General features: G+C 46.0%; 1 protein-coding gene across 3 annotated transcripts in view; it reads right to left on the minus strand.

The window, feature by feature from the left end:
* Positions 1-21,218, minus strand: part of LOC126412277 (1-phosphatidylinositol 4,5-bisphosphate phosphodiesterase-like) — a 613,130-nt gene that overhangs the window by 174,725 nt on the left and 417,187 nt on the right. For all 3 annotated transcript variants that reach the window (XM_050081785.1, XM_050081786.1, XM_050081784.1), the window contains exons 14-15: positions 18,910-19,067; positions 8,345-8,551 (exon numbers count right to left, since the gene is read on the minus strand). In XM_050081785.1, coding sequence (XP_049937742.1) covers positions 8,345-8,551; positions 18,910-19,067 — 365 coding nt within the window. The remainder of the gene's footprint in view (positions 1-8,344; positions 8,552-18,909; positions 19,068-21,218) is intronic.

The raw sequence follows: 21,218 nt of genomic DNA on the forward strand, positions 1-21,218 counted from the left end.
CCGTGGTACTTGATCGTCGGGAGTATGTGGCTGAGGGACTGCGTCAGCTTTCAGACAACACCACATACAAAGTTTGCCAAGGTAATCCCATTCCTGATGTCCAGGCGGAGCTTCAAGGAATCCTCAGAACCTTAGGCCCCCTACAAAACCTTTCACCTGACTCCATCAACCTCCTGACCCCACCGACACCCCGCACCCCTACCTTCTACCTTCTTCCTAAAATTCACAAACCCAATCATCCTGGCCGCCCCATTGTAGCTGGTTACCAAGCCCCCACGGAACGTATCTCTGCCTACGTAGATCAACACCTTCAACCCATTACGTGCAGTCTCCCATCCTTCATCAAAGACACCAACCACTTTCTCGAACACCTGGAATCTTTACCCAATCCGTTACCCCCAGAAACCATCCTTGTAACCATTGATGCCACTTCCTTATACACAAATATCCCGCACGTCCAGGGCCTCGCTGCGATGGAGCACTTCCTTTCACGCCGATCACCTGCCACCCTACCTAAAACCTCTTTCCTCATTACCTTAGCCAGCTTCATCCTGACCCACAACTTCTTCACTTTTGAAGGCCAGACATACCAACAATTAAAGGGAACAGCCATGGGTACCAGGATGGCCCCTTCGTACGCCAACCTATTCATGGGTCGCTTAGAGGAAGCCTTCTTGGTTACCCAGGCCTGCCAACCCAAAGTTTGGTACAGATTTATTGATGACATCTTCATGATCTGGACTCACAGTGAAGAAGAACTCCAGAATTTCCTATCCAACCTCAACTCCTTTGGTTCCATCAGATTCACCTGGTCCTACTCCAAATCGCATGCCACTTTCCTTGATGTTGACCTCCACCTGTCCAATGGCCAGCTTCACACGTCCGTCCACATCAAACCCACCAACAAGCAACAGTACCTCTATTACGACAGCTGCCACCTATTTCACATCAAACGGTCCCTTCCCTACAGCCTAGGTCTTCGTGGCAAACGAATCTGCTCCAGTTCAGAATCCCTGAAGCATTACACCAACAACCTGACAACAGCTTTCGCATCCCGCAACTACCCTCCCGACCTGGTACAGAAGCAAATAACCAGAGCCACTTCTCATCCTCTCAAACCCAGAACCTCCCACAGAAGAACCACAAAAGTGCCCCACTTGTGACAGGATACTTTCCGGGACTGGATCAGATTCTGAATGTGGCTCTCCAGCAGGGATACGACTTCCTCAAATCCTGCCCTGAAATGAGATCCATCCATCATGAAATCCTCCCCACTCCACCAAGAGTGTCTTTCCGCCGTCCACCTAACCTTCGTAACCTCTTAGTTCATCCCTATGAATTCCCCAAACCATCTTCCCTACCCTCTGGCTCCTACCCTTGTAACCGCCCCCGGTGCAAAACCTGTCCCATGCACCCTCCCACCACCACCTACTCCAGTCCTGTAACCCGGAAGGTGTACACGATCAAAGGCAGAGCCACGTGTGAAAGCACCCATGTGATCTACCAACTGACCTGCCTACACTGTGACGCATTCTATGTGGGAATGACCAGCAACAAACTGTCCATTCGCATGAATGGACACAGGCAGACAGTGTTTGTTGGTAATGAGGATCACCCTGTGGCTAAACATGCCTTGGTGCACGGCCAGCACATCTTGGCACAGTGTTACACCGTCCGGGTTATCTGGATACTTCCCACTAACACCAACCTATCCGAACTCCGGAGATGGGAACTTGCTCTTCAATATATCCTCTCTTCCCGTTATCCACCAGGCCTCAATCTCCGCTAATTTCAAGTAGCCGCCACTCATACCTCACCTGTCATTCAACAACATCTTTGCCTCTGCACTTCTGCCTCGACTGACATCTCTGCCCAAACTCTTTGTCTTTAAATATGTCTGCTTGTGTCTGTATATGTGTGGATGGATATGTGTGTGTGTGCGAGTGTATACCCGTCCTTTTTTCCCCCTATATATATGTGGATATGTGTGGATGGATATGTGTGTTTGTGCGAGTGTATACCCGTCCTTTTTTCCCCCTAAGGTAAGTCTTTCCGCTCCCGGGATTGGAATGACTCCTTACCCTCTCCCTTAAAACCCACATCCTTTCGTCTTTCCCTCTCCTTCCCTCTTTCCTGATGAGGCAACAGTTTGTTGCGAAAGCTTGAATTTTGTGTGTATGTTTGTGTTTGTTTGTGTGTCTGTCGACCTGCCAGCACTTTCATTTGGTAAGTCACATCATCTTTGTTTTTATATATATATATATATATATATATATATATATATATATATATATATATATATATATATATATATATATATATATATATATAAAAAAAAAACACAGATGATGTGACTTACCGAACGAAAGTGCTGGCAGGTCGATAGACACACAAACAAACACAAACATACACATGAAATTCAAGCTTTCGCAACAAACTGTTGCCTCATCAGGAAAGAGGGAAGGAGAGGGAAAGACGAAAGATGATGGGATGTGGGTGTTAAGGGAGGGGGTAAGGAGTCATTCCAATCCCGGGAGTGGAAAGACTTACCATAGGGGGAAAGAAGGGGTATACACTCGCACACACACACATATCCATCCGCACATACACAGACACAAGCAGACATTTGTAAAGGCAAAGAGTTTGGGCAGAGATGTCAGTCGAGGCAGAAGTACAGAGGCAAAGATGTTGTTGAAAGACAGATGAGGTATGAGTGGCAGCAAATTGAAATTAGCGGAGATTGAGGCCTGGCAGGTCACGAGAAGAAAGGATATACTGAAGGGCAAGTTCCCATCTCCGGAGTTCTGACAGGTTGGTGTTAGTGGGAAGTATCGAGATAACCTGGACGGTGTAACACTGTGCCAAGATGTGCTGGCCATGCACCAAGGCATGGTTAGCCACAGGGTGATCCTCATTACCAACAAACACTGTCTGCCTGTGTCCATTCATGCGAATGGACAGTTTGTTGCTGGTCATTCCCACATAGGAAGCTTCACAGTGTAGGCAGGTCAGTTGGTAAATCACGTGGGTGTTTTCGCATCCCGCAACTACCCTCCCGACCTGGTACAGAAGCAAATAACGAGAGCCACTTCCTCATCTCCTCAAACCCAGAACCTCCCACAGAAGAACCCCAAAAGTGCCCCACTTGTGACAGGATACTTTCCGGGACTGGATCAGACTCTGAATGTAGCTTTCCAGCAGGGATATGACTTCCTTAAATCCTGCCTTGAAATGAGATCTATCCTTGATGAAATCCTCCCCACTCCACCAAGAGTGTCTTTCCGCCATCCACCTAACCTTTGTAACCTCTTAGTTCATCCCTATGAAATCCCCAAACCACCTTCCCTACCCTCTGGCTCCTACCCTTGTAATCGCCCCCGGTGTAAAACCTGTCCCATGCACTCTCCCACCACCACCTACTCCAGTCCTGTAACCCGGAAGGTGTACACGATCAAAGGCAGAGCCACGTGTGAAAGCACCCACGTGATTTACCAACTGACCTGCCTACACTGTGAAGCTTTCTATGTAGGAATGATTAGCAACAAACTGTCCATTTGCATGAATGGACACAGGCAGACAGTGTTTGTTGGTAATGAGGATCACCCTGTGGCTAAACATGCCTTGGTGCACGGCCAGCACATCTTGGCACAGTGTTACACCGTCCGGGTTATCTGGATACTTCCCACTAACACCAACCTGTCAGAACTCCGGAGATGGGAACTTGCCCTTCAGTATATCCTCTCTTCTTGTGACCCGCCAGGCCTCAATCTCTGCTAATTTCAATTTGCTGCCACTCATACCTCACCTGTCTTTCAACAACATCTTTGCCTCTGTACTTCTGCCTCGACTGACATCTCTGCCCAAACTCTTTGCCTTTACAAATGTCTGCTTGTGTCTGTGTATGTGCGGATGGATGTGTGTGTGTGTGTATGCGAGTGTATACCCCTTCTTTCTCCCTAAGGTAAGTCTTTCCGCTCCCGGGGTTGGAATGACTCCTTACCCCCTCCCTTAAAACCCACATCCTTTCATCTTTCGTCTTTCCCTCTCCTTCCCTCTTTCCTGATGAGGCAACAGTTTGTTGCGAAAGCTTGAATTTTGTGTGTATGTTTGTGGTTGTTTGTGTGTCTGTCGACGTGCCAGCACTTTCATTTGGTAAGTCAAATCATTGGAATGACTCCTTATCCTCTCCCTTAAAACCCACATCCTTTCGTCTTTCCCTCTCCTTCCCTCTTTCCTGATGAGGCAACAGTTTGTTGCGAAAGCTTGAATTTTGTGTGTATGTATGTGTTTGTTTTTCTATCGACCTGCCAGCGCTTTCGTATGGTAAGTCACATCATCTTTGTTTTAAATATATTTTTCCCGCGTGGAATGTTTCCCTCTATTATATATATATACACACACACCTAGAAACTATACATGAACAAAGATGATTTCAGGGTATTCTTTTGGTAGGTTTGTCACTGTTTGATGGGGAGGAAGGACAAGGAGACGGTGTCTGACTAATAATCTTCATATAGAAATGACAAGCCAATGCTAAGAAGGAAAAGGAGTTTTGGAGGGAGGAAAATAGACAGGAGAACTCCTAGTTGAAAAGCAGAAGATAGCTGGAGTTCATCGAGGGTGCAGCCGTAAGATGAGGTGAAGTGAATGAGGAGTAGTACTGTAGTACTCAGGAAAGTAATAGAAAAGGAGAGGGAGGTAGTTCATATTGGGAGTTATGGGTAAGTAATCCCCAAACAAGGGAGCTCGTGCCAGGTTTGGGTGGACCCAAGGAAGGGAGGACCCCAAACACTATATGGGTTATTAATACTCAAAGAAGGGAACTTATGCCAGGTTCTGATGGACCCGTGGAAGGGAGGACCCTGACCCCCTTAGAGGAAAGGCGAGGTACATCATGCTCACTGGGCCTGTGAAATTAGAGGAAAAGAGTAGTGAATCCCCAGAAAGATAGCCTGCAGGGAGGAGGAATGCTTAAAGGTAATATTCACGAAGAAAGGAATAAGGACCCTACTTAAGGGAGCATCTCCTCCAAACCGGATAATAAATTGAGAAAGTAAAAATTAGCTAACCTGTAGTTCCCCATGAGGATTTGAGTCTCTGCATAATCTGATGTTTTACCTTAAAATTGTATAAAACAATTGCTTTCTCCAAAGGCAAGAATACAAAATTAATGGACTTAATGTTTAAAGAGCTGAAAGTGCTCTGAAAGAAAGCAATGTAATTATGGTTCACTCTACGTCACTTTGCCATCCAAAGTAGAGGAGCTATTAAAAATAATATAACAATCCACAAAAATTATAATTAGAGGATATGTACACTCCTGGAAATTGAAATAAGAACACCGTGAATTCATTGTCCCAGGAAGGGGAAACTTTATTGACACATTCCTGGGGTCAGATACATCACATGATCACACTGACAGAACCACAGGCACATAGACACAGGCAACAGAGCATGCACAATGTCGGCACTAGTACAGTGTATATCCACCTTTCGCAGCAATGCAGGCTGCTACTCTCCCATGCAGACGATCGTAGAGATGCTGGATGTAGTCCTGTGGAACGGCTTGCCATGCCATTTCCACCTGGCGCCTCAGTTGGACCAGCGTTCGTGCTGGACGTGCAGACCGCGTGAGACGACGCTTCATCCAGTCCCAAACATGCTCAATGGGGGACAGATCCGGAGATCTTGCTGGCCAGGGTAGTTGACTTACACCTTCTAGAGCACATTGGGTGGCACGGGATACATGCGGACGTGCATTGTCCTGTTGGAACAGCAAGTTCCCTTGCCGGTCTAGGAATGGTAGAACGATGGGTTCGATGACGGTTTGGATGTACCGTGCACTATTCAGTGTCCCCTCGACGATCACCAGTGGTGTACGGCCAGTGTAGGAGATCGCTCCCCACACCATGATGCCGGGTGTTGGCCCTGTGTGCCTCGGTCGTATGCAGTCCTGATTGTGGCGTTCACCTGCACGGCGCCAAACACGCATACGACCATCATTGGCACCAAGGCAGAAGCGACTCTCATCGCTGAAGATGACACGTCTCCATTCGTCCCTCCATTCACGCCTGTCGCGACATCACTGGAGGCGGGCTGCACGATGTTGGGGCGTGAGCGGAAGACGGCCTAACGGTGTGCGGGACCGTAGCCCAGCTTCATGGAGACGGTTGCGAATGGTCCTCGCCGATACCCCGGGAGCAACAGTGTCCCTAATTTGCTGGGAAGTGGCGGTGCAGTCCCCTACGGCACTGCGTAGGATCCTACGGTCTTGGCGTGCATCTGTGCGTCGCTGCGGTCCAGTCCCAGGTCGACGGGCACGTGCACCTTCCGCCGACCACTGGCGACAACATCGATGTACTGTGGAGACCTCACGCCCCACGTGTTGAGCAATTCGGCGGTACGTCCACCCGGCCTCCCGCATGCCCACTATACGCCCTCGCTCAAAGTCCGTCAACTGCACATACGGTTCACGTCCACGCTGTCGCGGCATGCTACCAGTGTTAAAGACTGCGATGGAGCTCCGTATGCCACGGCAAACTGGCTGACACTGACGGCGGCGGTGCACAAATGCTGCGCAGCTAGCGCCATTCGACGGCCAACACCGCGGTTCCTGGTGTGTCCGCTGTGCCGTGCGTGTGATCATTGCTTGTACAGCCCTCTCGCAGTGTCCGGAGCAAGTATGGTGGGTCTGACACACCGGTGTCAATGTGTTCTTTTTTCCATTTCCAGGAGTGTATGTTTGTATTAGAGGATATGTATGTTTGTACTGACTGGCTGTTAAGTTTGTGATCATGACATCTTTTCTCTTTTGTTAGTAGAGGGATATGCAGTGAACTATGCCATTCATTGAAGGGAATGTATCACATACATCAAATACAGAGCTCAGAGTAAAGATGTGCATAATCGTAATTAGTTTGTAAACATTGGGCCACATACTGCGGAAAAATATTACTCAACTGGTGTGGAGCCTACCTGCTGAAAATCTCTGTGGAGCTAGGAGGAATGAAGGAGCTCTGGTACAATGGAAGATCTCTGGCACCAAGGAAGATGAATATAATGTATGTAAGTGATTGTTATTTTATACTATTCACAAAATATTAATGATGTGCCTTTCAAACAGCAGTTATTAGTTGGTTCTGGGAATAGTAACTTCCCATGTAACATGTAACCAATTATACATATACAATATCCAAAGGTAATTAGAACCAGTCTACACTTTATTTAAGTAGAGAAGCAGTGTTTGGTTTATAGTCATTTCACTTACAGAAATCTGCAAGGAAGAAAGGAGTTCAATGCCAAGGAGGAACAGGGCACAGCGCAGCTCAACCTTGAGATAAGTCACAAGAGTTGCAAGGCTGAATCTCTACACCAGTCTAGCAAGGGAGTGTTAAAGAGCCGAAGTTAGGTGTAGCTGCATGGGGTAATAGGTCTAGAACAGACATTGCCCAAGCAGTCAAAACATCACCATACAAGCTAATACAGCAGTCATCAGCTATTAATAAACATTCCAAAACTATTCCACAAAAGCCTACTTACATAGTTTCTAGAGCACGTATTAAGTGTATAGTATAGCTTCTTCATATCACTCACACTTGAAAAGACAAGATAAGACATTTACAATGGACCCAGAGGCACTCAGTAATTGCTGTTCCCATACTTGATTCCAAAGCTGGATTTATGCATAGGTCAGGTAGGTCCAGCACTAGGCACTGAGAGGGAAGGAGGGTACTGGGAGACCTTGATCAGCACTGTGTTCCTGGAAGACATGGTCACATAATCTCTCTCTCTCTCTCTCTCTCTCTCTCATAAACACACACACACACACACACAAAGAAAAAAAGAAAAGAAAAGACTACATGTAACCTGAAAATTTGATGATGCTTTGGTTGTCAGTTTTCATCATTACACATTTTAGCCTTTAAGTAATACACCCAACATGATGAGCGCTGTGAAGAAGCTGAGTGGTGTACAAATAAGAAATGATTGTTTTGCTTTTCACAGCATAAAGTTAACTTTTAAGTGTGGAGTCCCTGATATGTTTCTCTTAAGTAATTCCATTAGTTATTACATTTTTGTGGTATTGTATCTTCACTCGTTAGGGCAACCAAAAATGTAAGAAAACTATAAACACCAAAAAGTCAGAAACAAATGAGGTGTGTGCAACAGGCCTCTATCTGTATATCCAGTCCTACTCCCAACGCACATGAAATGTGAAGAAGCCCTAACAAGTGCTACAATCAGAAATACTCCATGTCATGCACTTTACAGTGATTTACAGAGAGCAGATGTAGATGTAGACAGACCAAAGAGCAAATAAAAATTGCTGCTCGTACATGCTTACTTTCACTAGGCACTGCGCGGCAATCACACCATCAACGGGAGATTCAGCAAATGGATCAAAGCTCCGGTCAGCTCTCCGCATAAAATCTGGCTTCAGTAGGTAGCCACAACGTGCATTGTATTCAAACTTTGACTCATTCAGCTGCATGGGTGTGTCAGGAGTCTGGAAGTTCAGTGACACCATCTGGCAGCCTGCATTCCAAAAGTCCTGAAAGCATTAAATTGCAGGTATAATGAAAATGGACATCACATTGATTGACTGTTCTGTTGGTTCTTGCTAGAATATTTTATACACTATGGATGAAAGACACACAACACTGGTCCAATATTACACCAGTGTTGTGTGTGTTCCATTCATAATGAAAATGGACATTTTGATGGATTTATTTTGGCATAAGAGATTTATTTTGAGTTGGTTCTTTTATTATTTATTGACAGAAATTTTGTGTTATTGCTATATACTGGGTGTCTCTTCTAAGAGTCATCAGCTGCATTTTCTCTGATTTTTCTGGAGTTATTTGCAATTTAGTTTTTAGAAGTGTACCTCAAGTCAGTCCAAACAAATGTCGCTCACCACGTCTTTCATGTGATGCCCAGTGATGACAGGAAGTGTTGGTTTGTTTCCTGTTACAAACAAAATTATTTGTATAGCAGAATTTTACATGTCCATGCGATACAGCAGGCCCAAATTAGTCTACTATGGTGTTCATTTTATTGATATGTATTAACAGGGATGGCAGAACACAAAGAATAACCAGTACTGCAGTAGAAATAGCACCTCCCTGCCCTGCACTGACTGCTACTGCCAAGCAGCAGTGCTGCTCAGTTGCAGCAGGAATACTTGTTATTATTTATGTTTAACTGTCCCTGTTAATACATAGTCATGAAACGAATATCACCTGAGACTTTTTTCGCCCACTCTATTGAATGAGAACTAAAATCCTCCTCCAAAAAGATTTTTTTTTTTTTTTTGGTTAACTAACTGATGCTTTCTATCGACTCTGGATGTTGCCTGAAAGAACTGATGTGCAGTATCCATTTGGTGTGACTCCATCTACTCACTGAAAAACCAAAATTGCAAATATCTGCTGAAACGCCAGAGAAAACAGGCCAAACTAGTCTTAGGAGAGACCCACAGTATATGACATTTCTGATTCTCTGCCACTTTTTGCTTCCATCCAGTATGATAAATCATTCAAATGAAGTATTAATAATTTCATTTACAGTGCATATCAAATTCCAGTTTTTTTACAATTTTATATGTTCCCTGTTGAATAATTATCATACCCAACAGAATTATATGGCGGTTATACAATAAGCTAATAATTGTCATTTTTCATGAAATAGTTTGATCAATAACTTGTATTTAAAGCTTTGTATTATTTGAAAATGATGTCTCCATTGCACAAGTTATGCAAAGTTTTGGAACAGTACATAATTTTTAAAATTGTAAAGTGTAACATTAATGTTATAACATTTAATCACCAATAATTGCGTGGATATTCAAACACACTCACTTAGAAACAATAGCTCGTTACATGATAACAACTCAGTATCTCTTCTGCGACTCCCATGCCGTGACATGCGGCCGGCGCTGTTCGTAGTTAGGTGGCGCTCCTGCGCTCAGCCGAGTTGCGGAGCGCCTCTATCGCTGTTTGCGCGTACTGTCGTGGCAGCACTGTTAAATGTCGTGGCACTGTCACAACACTTTTCCCCCCTTGAAAAAAAAAAAAACACTCACTTCCTTGGAGACATGGACAGTGCGGAGACACCCATGGCCTCTTCTGAGGCCCCGAGAAGGTCCCACGGAGAGACACGAGAGTATGGTCGAAAATGTCCAGGACGGAAGCTCATGTGTGGAACGTGCCTCCTGGATGAGATGGTGGGTGAAAACTCCGGAGCAGCATCCATAGGTGTCGTGGACCTGGGGGTGTGCTCCAGCGAGATGGGTCCCGGGAGAAGGCGGCGTCGCGACTGGGGCCGGTTCCGGCGTACTCGGAAGCGGTAGCGACGTCGGCGGCAGCAACACATACGGTAGATTGGCAGCAGCGACAGGACTGGCTTCTCGGGCTGGTGGAGGCGAAGGAAGGGGCGGTGGCACCAGTGTGGCCACCACTCGTGGGCGCATCTGGTCATAATGGCGAACAACCATGCCGTCATCCGTACGTATTTCACAAAGCCGGCGGCGGCGAAGAGCCTTGACCACCCCTGGAATCCATTTAGGGCGAGATCCATACCCTCGTGCCCACACATCGGCACCCACCGAGTATTTTCCCGCACTAGGGGACACAGCACAAGGCCTGACAGGGTGAAGCAGGTGCAGTAGAGTGCATGGTTGGCGGCCATGCAAGAGTTCAGCAGGGCTGCGATCACCCAGATGCGTGAAGCGATAAGAACTCAGAAATTGCAGCAGAGCGTCATCTGTGGAAAAATCTCTAAGGAATTTTTTCATCTAGCTTTTGAAAGTGCGGACAAGGCGCTCGACCTCCCCATTTGATTGCGGATGGAAGGGCGGTGCTGTAACATGAAGAATCCCTTGTCCAGTACAAAAATCACGGAAGGCCTGCGAAGAGAACTGAGGGCCATTGTCCGTGACGATCGTGGATGGAAGACCTTCTAGCGCAAAGATTTTGGACAAAGCCAGCGTCTCGCCACAGTGGTGGATGACGGAAACCAAACAACAAACGGAAACTTCGCGAAGGCGTCAATCAACAGTAGCCAATAGGTACTGAGGAAGGGGCCGGCAAAGTCAGCGTGCACCCGTTCCCATGGCTGCGCCGGATCAGGCCACGGAGAGGGCATTGTACGAGGGGCAGCCAGTTGTTGAGCACACTGACCACACGCAGCAGCCATGCGGGCGATGTCCGAATCAATACTGGGCCAATAAACGTGCCTACGGGCCAGGGACTTAGTCCGAGAAATCCCCCAATGGCCGTCATGCAACAGTTTGAGAACATCTTTGCGAAGAGAGGCTGGCACCATGACCCGTGGAGATGCGCCATCCATTGCCAGAAGAACAACACCATCATGAACACACAGACGAAGGTGCAAGGCATGGTAGTTGCGAAGGGGATCTGATGCCCGGCCCTTGGTCCTGTCCGGCCAACCCCGTTGAACAAAACCGATCACCTGACGCAGGACCAGGTCCTGCGCAGTAGCCGATGCGACCTGCGAACCTGTAAGTGGAAAACCCTTGACCGCACGACATTCGTCCTCATCAATGTGGAAACAGAGTATTTCATCAAGATGGAAAACCGAGTCGGGGCCCATCGGCAATTGCGACAATGCGTCAGCGTTGGCGTGCTGGGCCATGGGGCGATAGGGAATCTCATAGTGAAAATGAGAAAAGTATAAGGCCCAACGTTGCAGGCGGTGAGCTGCCTTATCCGGAAGCAACACCAATGGGCTGAACAGAGAGACTAGCGGCTTGTGGTCGGTGATGAGGTGAAACTTACAACCATACAAAAAAACGCTGAACTTTTTTAGACCATAAATGATAGCGAGCGCCTCCTTTTCGATTTGAGAGTAACACCGTTGCGCATCATTGAGGGTCTTGGAAGCATAGGCGATAGGTCGTTCCGACCCATCCTCATACCGATGGGCGAGAACAGCCCCTAGGCCACACTGTGATGCGTCAGTCGCCAGAACCAAGTGCTGACCCGGACGGAATGTGGCAAGACAAGGCGCCGACTGCAAATGAGCCTTCAGGTGGACAAAAGCCTGCTCACACTCGTTGGACCAACAGAAAGGAACGTTTTTGCGTAACAGCTGATGCAGAGGATGAGCTACCGCCGCCGCGGATGGAATGAATTTGTGATAATAAGCAATCTTGCCTAGAAACGCCTGAAGTTCTTTGACCGTAGACGGCCGGGGTAGAGCGTTAATGGCCACAACGTGCTGACGTAGAGGACGTATACCCTCACAGGACAAGTGGAAACCAAGATACACAATGGAGGATTGGAAGAACTGTGACTTGTCCAGATTGCACTTCAACACAGCTGAATGCAAAACCCGAAACAGTGAATGCAAATTGCGAAGGTGCTCCTCAGTGGAAGCCCCTGTGACAACAATGTCATCCAGATAGTTGATGCAGCCGGGAACGGAAGCCGTGAGCTGTTCCAAAAACCGCTGAAAAATGGCCAGCGCACTAGCGACACCAAATGGTAACCGCTGGTGCTGATACAACCCACAAGGAGTGTTGATGACAAGAAATTCCTTGGAAGAAGCATCCAACAGCAACTGATGGTACGTCTCCGATAAGTCAAGTTTGGAAAAGAACTGGCCCCCAGCGAGCTTGGTACATAACTCCTCAGGACAGGGAAGAGGATAAGTGTCAATGAGGCTCTGAGCGTTGACGGTGGCTTTAAAATCACCACACAATCGCAGACTCCCGTTTGGTTTGGAAACCACCACGATTGGCGATGCCCATTCGCTGGATTTAACAGGAAGGAAAATCCCTGAAGCTGTTAACCTGTCTATCTCAGCCTTGACAGGTGCACGCAACGCCACCGGAATAGGGCGTGCCCGGAAAAACTTAGGGTGAGCTGTAGGTTTAAGAGTAATGTGGGCTTCAAAATCCTTGGCACGACCCAGACCAGCAGAGAACACGGACGAAAATTCAGAACACAATCCATCCAGCTGTTGATATGGAATATCCTCAGATATGAGGTGCACATCATCATCAATGGAGAACCCGAGCAACTGGAAAGCATCATAACCGAACAGGTTTTCAGTGCCCGCATGATCCACCACATAAAACTTGAGGGGCCTAACAACAGACTTGTAGGCAGTGGAAGCATCAAACTGGCCAATGATAGGAAGTTTCTGTTTATTATAAGTTCTCAGATTTCGCGTAACTGGAGACAAGGGAGGGGAGCCCAACTCCAAATACATGCAAGAATTAATGAGAGTTACTGCAGAGCCAGTGTCCACTTGCATGTGAATGTCTTTATCCAGAACACGAACAGTAACAAACAACTTATTTGTTTGAGAAAGCACACAGTTAACATCCACGTCCGATGCCTCGTCCTCGTCGACAGGAACTTTAGGGGACTGACACACAGAAGCAATGTGGCCTTTTTTCCTACATGAATTACATGTGGCCCAACGTTTTGGACACGCGGCCCTGTCATGCTGTGCGAAACAACATGGACAAGAAGGAAGTGCGGAACGAACCTGCTTCTGTGGTTGCTGTTTTTGCTGCGAGCGTTGCGGCCCAACGCGACGTTGTTTACGCGAGTGAACTGCCGCCACATCTTCGTTCTACTGTGAAACAGGCAAATTGTCCGTGTCGAAAGTTGACTGTACAGCGCCTACATCACACCGTGCGTCTATTTGCACGCCAGCAGCGTGAGACACTTCAAAGGATTGAGCGATGCTTAGAACTTCTGACAACGACGGGTTTGGCAGTTGTAGGGCACGTTGTCGAACTTCTTTACCAGGAGCAAGCCGTAGAATAACATCCCTAACCATTGAATCAGCATAAGACTCATGATGAGTGTCCATGACATTTCCTACTCAGACCATGTAGTTCCACAGCCCAAGCCCGGTAAGATTGATGGGGCTGTTTACAGCACCGGTAGAACGCCACGCAGGCGGCAACAACGTGGGTGTTTTTTCGGTAATAGTTAGACAATAAGTAACACATTTCTTGGAAGGACAGGGAGGCAGGTTCCCGCAGAGGGGCTAACTGAGATAGTAGCTGATAGATCCATGGGGAAATCCAAGATAGAAATAACGACTGTCACATAGGAGCATCGACAATGCCGAAAGCCAAGAAGTGTTGCCACAAACGCTTCTCATAATCCTCCCAGTCTTCAGTGGCCTTGTCATAAGGAGGGAAAGGAGGCGGAGAAGAGGAAGACAGACGATGAGTAAGCGACGTCGACAACACTTGAATAGCAGCCGTCAGCTGTGTTTGTTGTTCAATGAGTGCTTGCATAAGCTGTTCCATGTCTGCCCCGTCACGAACACACAAATCCACAATGCAGTGAAAATATCCGACCTCGTCACCAAAAAGTGTTATAACCTTTAATCACCAATAATTGCGTGGATATTCAAACACACTCACTTCGAAACAATAGCTGGTTACATGATAACAACTCAGTATCTCTCATTCAACTGCCGTGCCGTGACATGCGGCCGGTGCCGTTCGTAGCTAGGTGGCGCTCCCGTGCTCAGCCGAGTTGCGGAGCGCCTCTATCACCGTTTGCGCTTACTGTCATGGCGGCACTGTTAAATGTCGTGGCACTGTCACAACAATTAATACCATCATTTTTATTTGCAGCAGATGAGTATCAGTAATGTAATGTAATTAAAATAATTTTTTTTATAAATTACTCAGGAGAATGTTGACATTAGCGCCATGGAAATCAAAATTACTACTTACATGTGAAATGTTATTTATATTAAAATTACCTCATTGTAACAAGATAAATAATAATTTACCTGGACCAAATGAAGGTAATAATTATGAATGGAAGGAATTTATGTAAAATAAATAGAGTGTCGTATAACACTAAAATACTCGAGAACATCAATCATGAAGGTTCACTCTGCACTCTGGATTCAGTGTATACAAGAAACATAAGTAATGTATGGTGTATAGGGAGTACAACTGTGCAAAATAGACACAATGATGAAAGTTGTGAAAATTGTTTCAAGAACCATACAATTCATGGAAATGAGGAAAATGTGAAACATCTCATTTGCATCAAGACATTATAACATAAAAATGAAATGAGCATTTTGTAGCCAGGAATCATTCCCTAGAACATGGGAACAGCCATAACACAAGTGTAAAAGAAAGAAGCAGCTTTCACAGATAACTAGACTTGTCATTCACCTTGATTAAAGACTTACTAGCTGGTCTAAGTATTCCTCACATGTTTCAAGCAGAATATTCACCGCATATGTTTATATTATGATCTTGTTAAATATTGTTATATAGCAATTTTCATTTTCACGAGTACTGACAGTGGTGGAGGTGTGTCATGGCAGTTATCAGAATAATTATTGTAAGAGATATGGTTATATTTGTGGCAACTATAGACCAAGTTGCGTGTAATATCTTTGTTTTGCCAAGCCCTTTGTGGCAGCCTGTGGCTGCGCGTGAAAGTTAACACACATGGAGAGTGACCAAGAATGTATTTAACTGTATATGTGTGCTTCTGAGTAATAAAATAGTGTTTATTACATGTGGTATAGTGTGTATCATTGGATCCTGCAGTCCTACAACACTAAAACCCATACTGGTGACCCTAAATTTTGTTCACAAGTGCTAGAACGAACTTTCGTACCATCGAGCAGTACACAATGGATCGCTTGCCGCCCACCACACCGCGCAAGTGCCAACTAAGTTTCCCAATGGACGCTTTGGCAGGGTTTTCCAATTATCAACCGTGTGTTCATAATAGTTCGACGCAGTTTCCAAACACACCTACTAGCAGTACGCAACAGGACAGTGCTTCTGCATTCTCACCCCCATGTGTGCCGGCATCAGGTGCGAAGAATAACTTTCCGATATCGTATGTGAGTCAGCAGTCATGTGGCAGTATTCTGTACCAACAGAACATTTTTCACGCACAAAGCTTTGAATGCAAATGTTTTATGTCGGGTGTGAACTTTCCATGTGTTCTGAGTGCTCAACAACGGCCGGCGCAATGTGCTCAAACCCCAGTGACTATGTTTGTGGGTTTCCCAAGTGCCAGTGTGAACTTTCCACCCGAATCAGTGGCGGTACAAATCGATCTGGATGCCCAAGATGGGAAATGTCATGTCTATCCCGGAACCCCACAGTTTGTGGTTTGTGCCCCCCCCCCCACCCACACACAAACACAAACACAAACACAAACACAAACACACACACACACACACACACACACACACACACACACACACACACTCTCTACCCGTGTCCACTTTACGAGTGTTTCCGGCAGCACACGCCGTTCCTGCCGCGTCGATCGTGTGTGTTCAACAAACATTAGGTGAGTTTAACATTTTTAATGCACATGTAGGGGAGGGGCCCGGTAACTGTACTCCATCATTCTCCGCAGATCGGTCGACTATGGTTGACTCTACCGCGCCGGTCCATTCTATGCCTGTCGACGTTACTTCAGCGACCGCACGATTCACTGATTTACCGACGAAGGTCGAGCCAGCCGTGCCTAGCGTGCTGCGTGTCACTGACAGCGTCAGAAGCTGGTACACCGCTACTGCACCCGAGCCAATTAGGCTGCAGAACTATGGACAGGGAGTGACAGTTCCTAATACACAGTTATGTCAAGACATCCCCATCCGTTGGCCAAAGCTACCACCCCTTTGCAAGGACCACCCACACACATGGTTTGCCTTGGTCGACCACGTCCTGCAGCTACATGGCGTCGCCGATGACAATTCACAGTTCCTTTGCGTAGTATGTCACCTCCATGATGAACTGGACCTGATCTGTGATATTGTGGCTTCGCCTCCTACTACAGACAAATATGCATTTGCCCGACGCACCATCCTCAAGCGACTGTCCACATCGACAGAGGAAGCTATCCGCCTCATCAGTCATGAATCGCTGGGTTCCCGATCTCTGTTGCAGCTCTGGTGTCATCTCCGCACCATGACAGACACACATCACATGCCAGATGTTACACTTTGCTCCATCTGGTTGCTTGGAAGTTCAAATTCAATTTCTCCATGTGACTTCAGCCCCACTAGATGCCAAACTGAAGATCGCAGACCAGGTATACAACATTCTGCCCGCCCAGCATACTCCGGCCCCAGAGTTTGGCACACCTGCACTGCAGCTTCCAACGTGCGGTACAGAGTGCACACGACTCGCTCCGCGCATGCGCGCGGACCCAATGCCGCCTGGCAGCCTCTGCCGTAACTACTCTCACATCAGTACTACTGCAACGCCACCACCGGAGGAACCTGCAAACAAGACCCTCCCCCCCTCCACCATCAGTTTGACCTCAGCCAGCATGCCAAATGATGCCACGCACTATCCCAATTGGTGTTATTTCCATTCCCGCTTTGGCGATGCGGCTAAGAAGTGTCGTTCTCCATGTGCGTTCCCAAACTAATAACGCGACCCAATTCAGGCACCACAGGCCACGTTTCATCGCACAGATGCCTGTCACTTAATACTTCTTCACCTCATGCACCAAGACACTTGTATGTGAAAGATGCAGTGTCTCCCCTGTCATTTCTAGTCGACACGGGGGCCGAGGTTAGTGTGATAACTTTGTCCGCAGGTATTAAATTCGAGCGTCAGTCTTGCCCCCTGCTTCAAGCTGCCAATAAGTCCCTGATTCCATGTCATGGAATAACTAATTTAAGCCCTAAACTGCAGGACATTAACACTCCCTTACAGTGGACTTTCATTATCGCGGAAGGTGGACAAACCCGTGTCCGGGGTAGATTTTCTCTTAGCCCATTCACTGTCACCCAATCTACAATGAGGTACACTAACCATCAACTCAACAGACCATACCACCGGTTCAGGTATCTCTTCCCTCTCATCTGAGAGCGCCACTCTATTGTGTGAGCTAACTGAAACCGCTGTTGCAGTGCCCTCTCTTAGATCACACAATGACGAACTTCGAGACAGCAATGAAGCCCTCTGCCTACGCATCGCCACCGTGCAAACCAAGCTCATGGATGCTCATAAGCAGGTCACTCAGCTGTCACATACGGCCACACCTCCAACCCCTGCACCACTTCCTCACACCTGCCGCCAACGCCACGTGTCGTTTCTACTGCCGGACAAAATCTGTGCCCGCGACGCTACCAAGTACCCCACTGAGCTCTACGACAAGGACTACCAGTAGGTCACCGCCACAGCTGCTGACCCACCGACCTTGGTCACACAAGCATGTGCATTGAAGATTACTCATACTGCATCAGATGTGGGTCCATCATCCCCATCGGTGTTCAGGATCAACAATGGTACTGTCCACAGAATCAATACCACAGAAGGCCCACCAGTATGTGGAAAGGCTAGGCGTTTGAATCCAGAAAAACTTAAACATGCCAAAGCTATTCCGTAAAAGATTACCTATGTCTAAGAAGATGAGGAATATGCAAGTTCCTGTGTCAGTGTGGGACATCATTTATAGGCCACATGTGTCACCCTGTTAAAGACAGATGTGACTAACAGGCCCCATTGCCAATCAAGACCTTTTATTGAAAGCTTTTATTATTACTACATGAACTATAAAATTCTTAGCTGTTGTCAATGAATGTTATTTTCTCACCACATTCAGTAACAGATTGAGTGTTGTCACATAATATCATGTAGCACACATCAGCAAGAAGAAAAGTGAATGTGAATATGTCATCTCATGCTGAGTATTTAAACTAAAAGCTGTCAATTATAAAATAAACACTGTAGAAGTAGTTAATATCTTAATGTTCCACAACAGCAGAGTTTCATGGGGTATGTAACACATATGCAGAAAGATATAAACAGCATAGAGGATAAGAATGCAAAGTACAGATTTTACCACAGAGATATGATTTACAATATAACAGCTCACCCAGTTCAGTGAGCATAAGGCTACAGTACTGTACCTGTGGCATGTAGTTCGATGAATTGACACGGAGTCCCTTAGGATAGATGCGGCTCAGCTGCCGTTTGTTGTAATCAACAAACTCGATAGCCTGAGACTCCACATACTGAAGGCCATCCCTTTCCTCAAAAGATGACATATGGTAGTGTATATTGTTCTCTGGAAATGAAGAACACGCAAAATCAGTATGGTAAAAGTAAACATAAACATGTGTCACCCAAAACCTCAAACCTATTTCTTCATACACTGATGAGCCCAAACATTATGACCACCTGCTCAATACCATATTGCTTCACCTTTGGAATACACAGCGATTCTATTTGGCATGGATTTAACAAGTCCTCAGTAGGTTTCTAGAGGTAAGTGGGACAGATTTCTCTACACAGGTCACAAATCCAATAAATACAGGCCACTGGTTTTTGGGTGCAGAGATGGCATCCATTAACACTACAGATGTGTTTCATGAGGTTATGGTCAAGCAAATTTGGTGATGAAGACAAAAATGTGAACTACCTATAGTGTGCCTCAAACCACTGTAGGATGATTCTGGCCTTGTGAAACAAACAGTTATTCTGCTGAAAGGACTTATTGCTGTTGGTGAATACATCATGCATGAAAAGATGTAGGTGGTCTGCAATTAGGTACATGTAGTACACAGCTATCATAGTACCTTCCATTACTACCACAGGTCGGTCCCATGCAAGCCTAGATGAATGTACCCCATAGTATAGTATGTAGTGCTCCCACAAGCTTGCATCTGTGGTGCAGTACAAGTTACAAGCAGTGGTTCACCTGGATTAGAGCAAACAACACGATTGACCCAATCAGGCTACTTGTTTCACCTGATCCACAGTCCAACCTCAGTGATTGTGAAATCACTGCAATCTTAACTGACATTTCACTGGGTCAACAAGCGAATACATAGGGGTTGTTTGCTGCAGAGCCCCATGTTCAGCAATTAGAGTTGAGCAGTGTGTTCCAAATGATATGTATCTGCATCAGCGCTGCAATCTGCCATCTGATCTGCTGCCAATCACCACTAATTCTGTTTTACAGAGCGGGTAAACTGTCAACCTCCATGTTCTGTGCTGAGGTGGGATTGTCCAACACCTTGTCACCTACTCATGGCTTCACTGTCCTTCAATCACTTCTCATAGATGATCACAACAGTAGGACATGAGCAGCCAACCATCTTCACTATTTCTGAGAGGTTTTGTCTCCGAGTGATCTATTCTTTATCAAATTTGCATGTCAGTGAATTCTCAGATTTTCAGCCAATATTGCTAGAATCACTCCCCACTGGTATCTCTTCTTCTCATATACTTCCCTCGTTTTGTGTCACATTCCTGCAATACCACCAGGAGGCATTCGATCTCATAGTGGGCAGTGTTCACTATGTTTTGGCTGATCAGTGTTTCTCTCCTTACAGTATCAGTATACATACGTACACACGAGCGTGTGTGTGTGTGTGTGTGTGTGTGTGTGTGTGTGTGTGTGTGTGTGTGTGTGTGTGATGAAGATACCATTTACATGTCACACTGCTTTTTTTTAACTTGTTAAGTGAAAAATTAAAAATGTCTGAATTGGGAAAGCTACCAAAGTTTCTGGGTATAAAATGTTACTACTGATGCTATTTCTCTGTCTGTTGAAAAATAATGTGTTATGTGGCCATCTTTGAAATGTTTCCATCTCTGGCTCTATCCCCAAAAGGTAGCAACAGGAGATAAAAGCAGCCCAGCCCATTGCAAAAAAGCTACCTATAAGCGCTGAGTTTGGTTATTAATAAGGTTCTGGTTTCAGGCCTAACAGCACAAACGTACTGAGAAAAAGTATTAAATAGTCAAGCAAATGCAAATAGGCAAATGCATGCCTCTCTTCACATACTTGCATTGTGTGTCTTGTCAGGTGGCACAAACATGAACACCAGAAAGATAATCTACCACTGTTACTTTGAGTTGGTTTTTCACTGCGGCATAATTTTCTGAGGAAATTCAATAAACATTGCAAGCATTTTTTGCGGGTACCTTCCAACAGCAGCTCTGTTTCATACATACCACAAAAACAGACTTATTTTTTTGAATGTATGAAACAGAGCAGTATTAATAATCTTTTATTAAAACCATTTTCAGTATTGTACCATATGCTTCGTACAAAAAGATTAATTTACTCATATGCAATATCAATTACTGACAAGGAAAACTGTATAATACATCTTCAGAGTTAAACACATACAGAAAGGCAATAAGTGTATTAACACAGAAGAGCAAATAACTGTTCAAAAGCCATGGAAGCAAATGTAAAGGATCAAGG

This window comes from Schistocerca serialis, chromosome 7 (assembly GCF_023864345.2).
Source record: "Schistocerca serialis cubense isolate TAMUIC-IGC-003099 chromosome 7, iqSchSeri2.2, whole genome shotgun sequence".
Classification (NCBI taxonomy): domain Eukaryota; kingdom Metazoa; phylum Arthropoda; class Insecta; order Orthoptera; family Acrididae; genus Schistocerca; species Schistocerca serialis.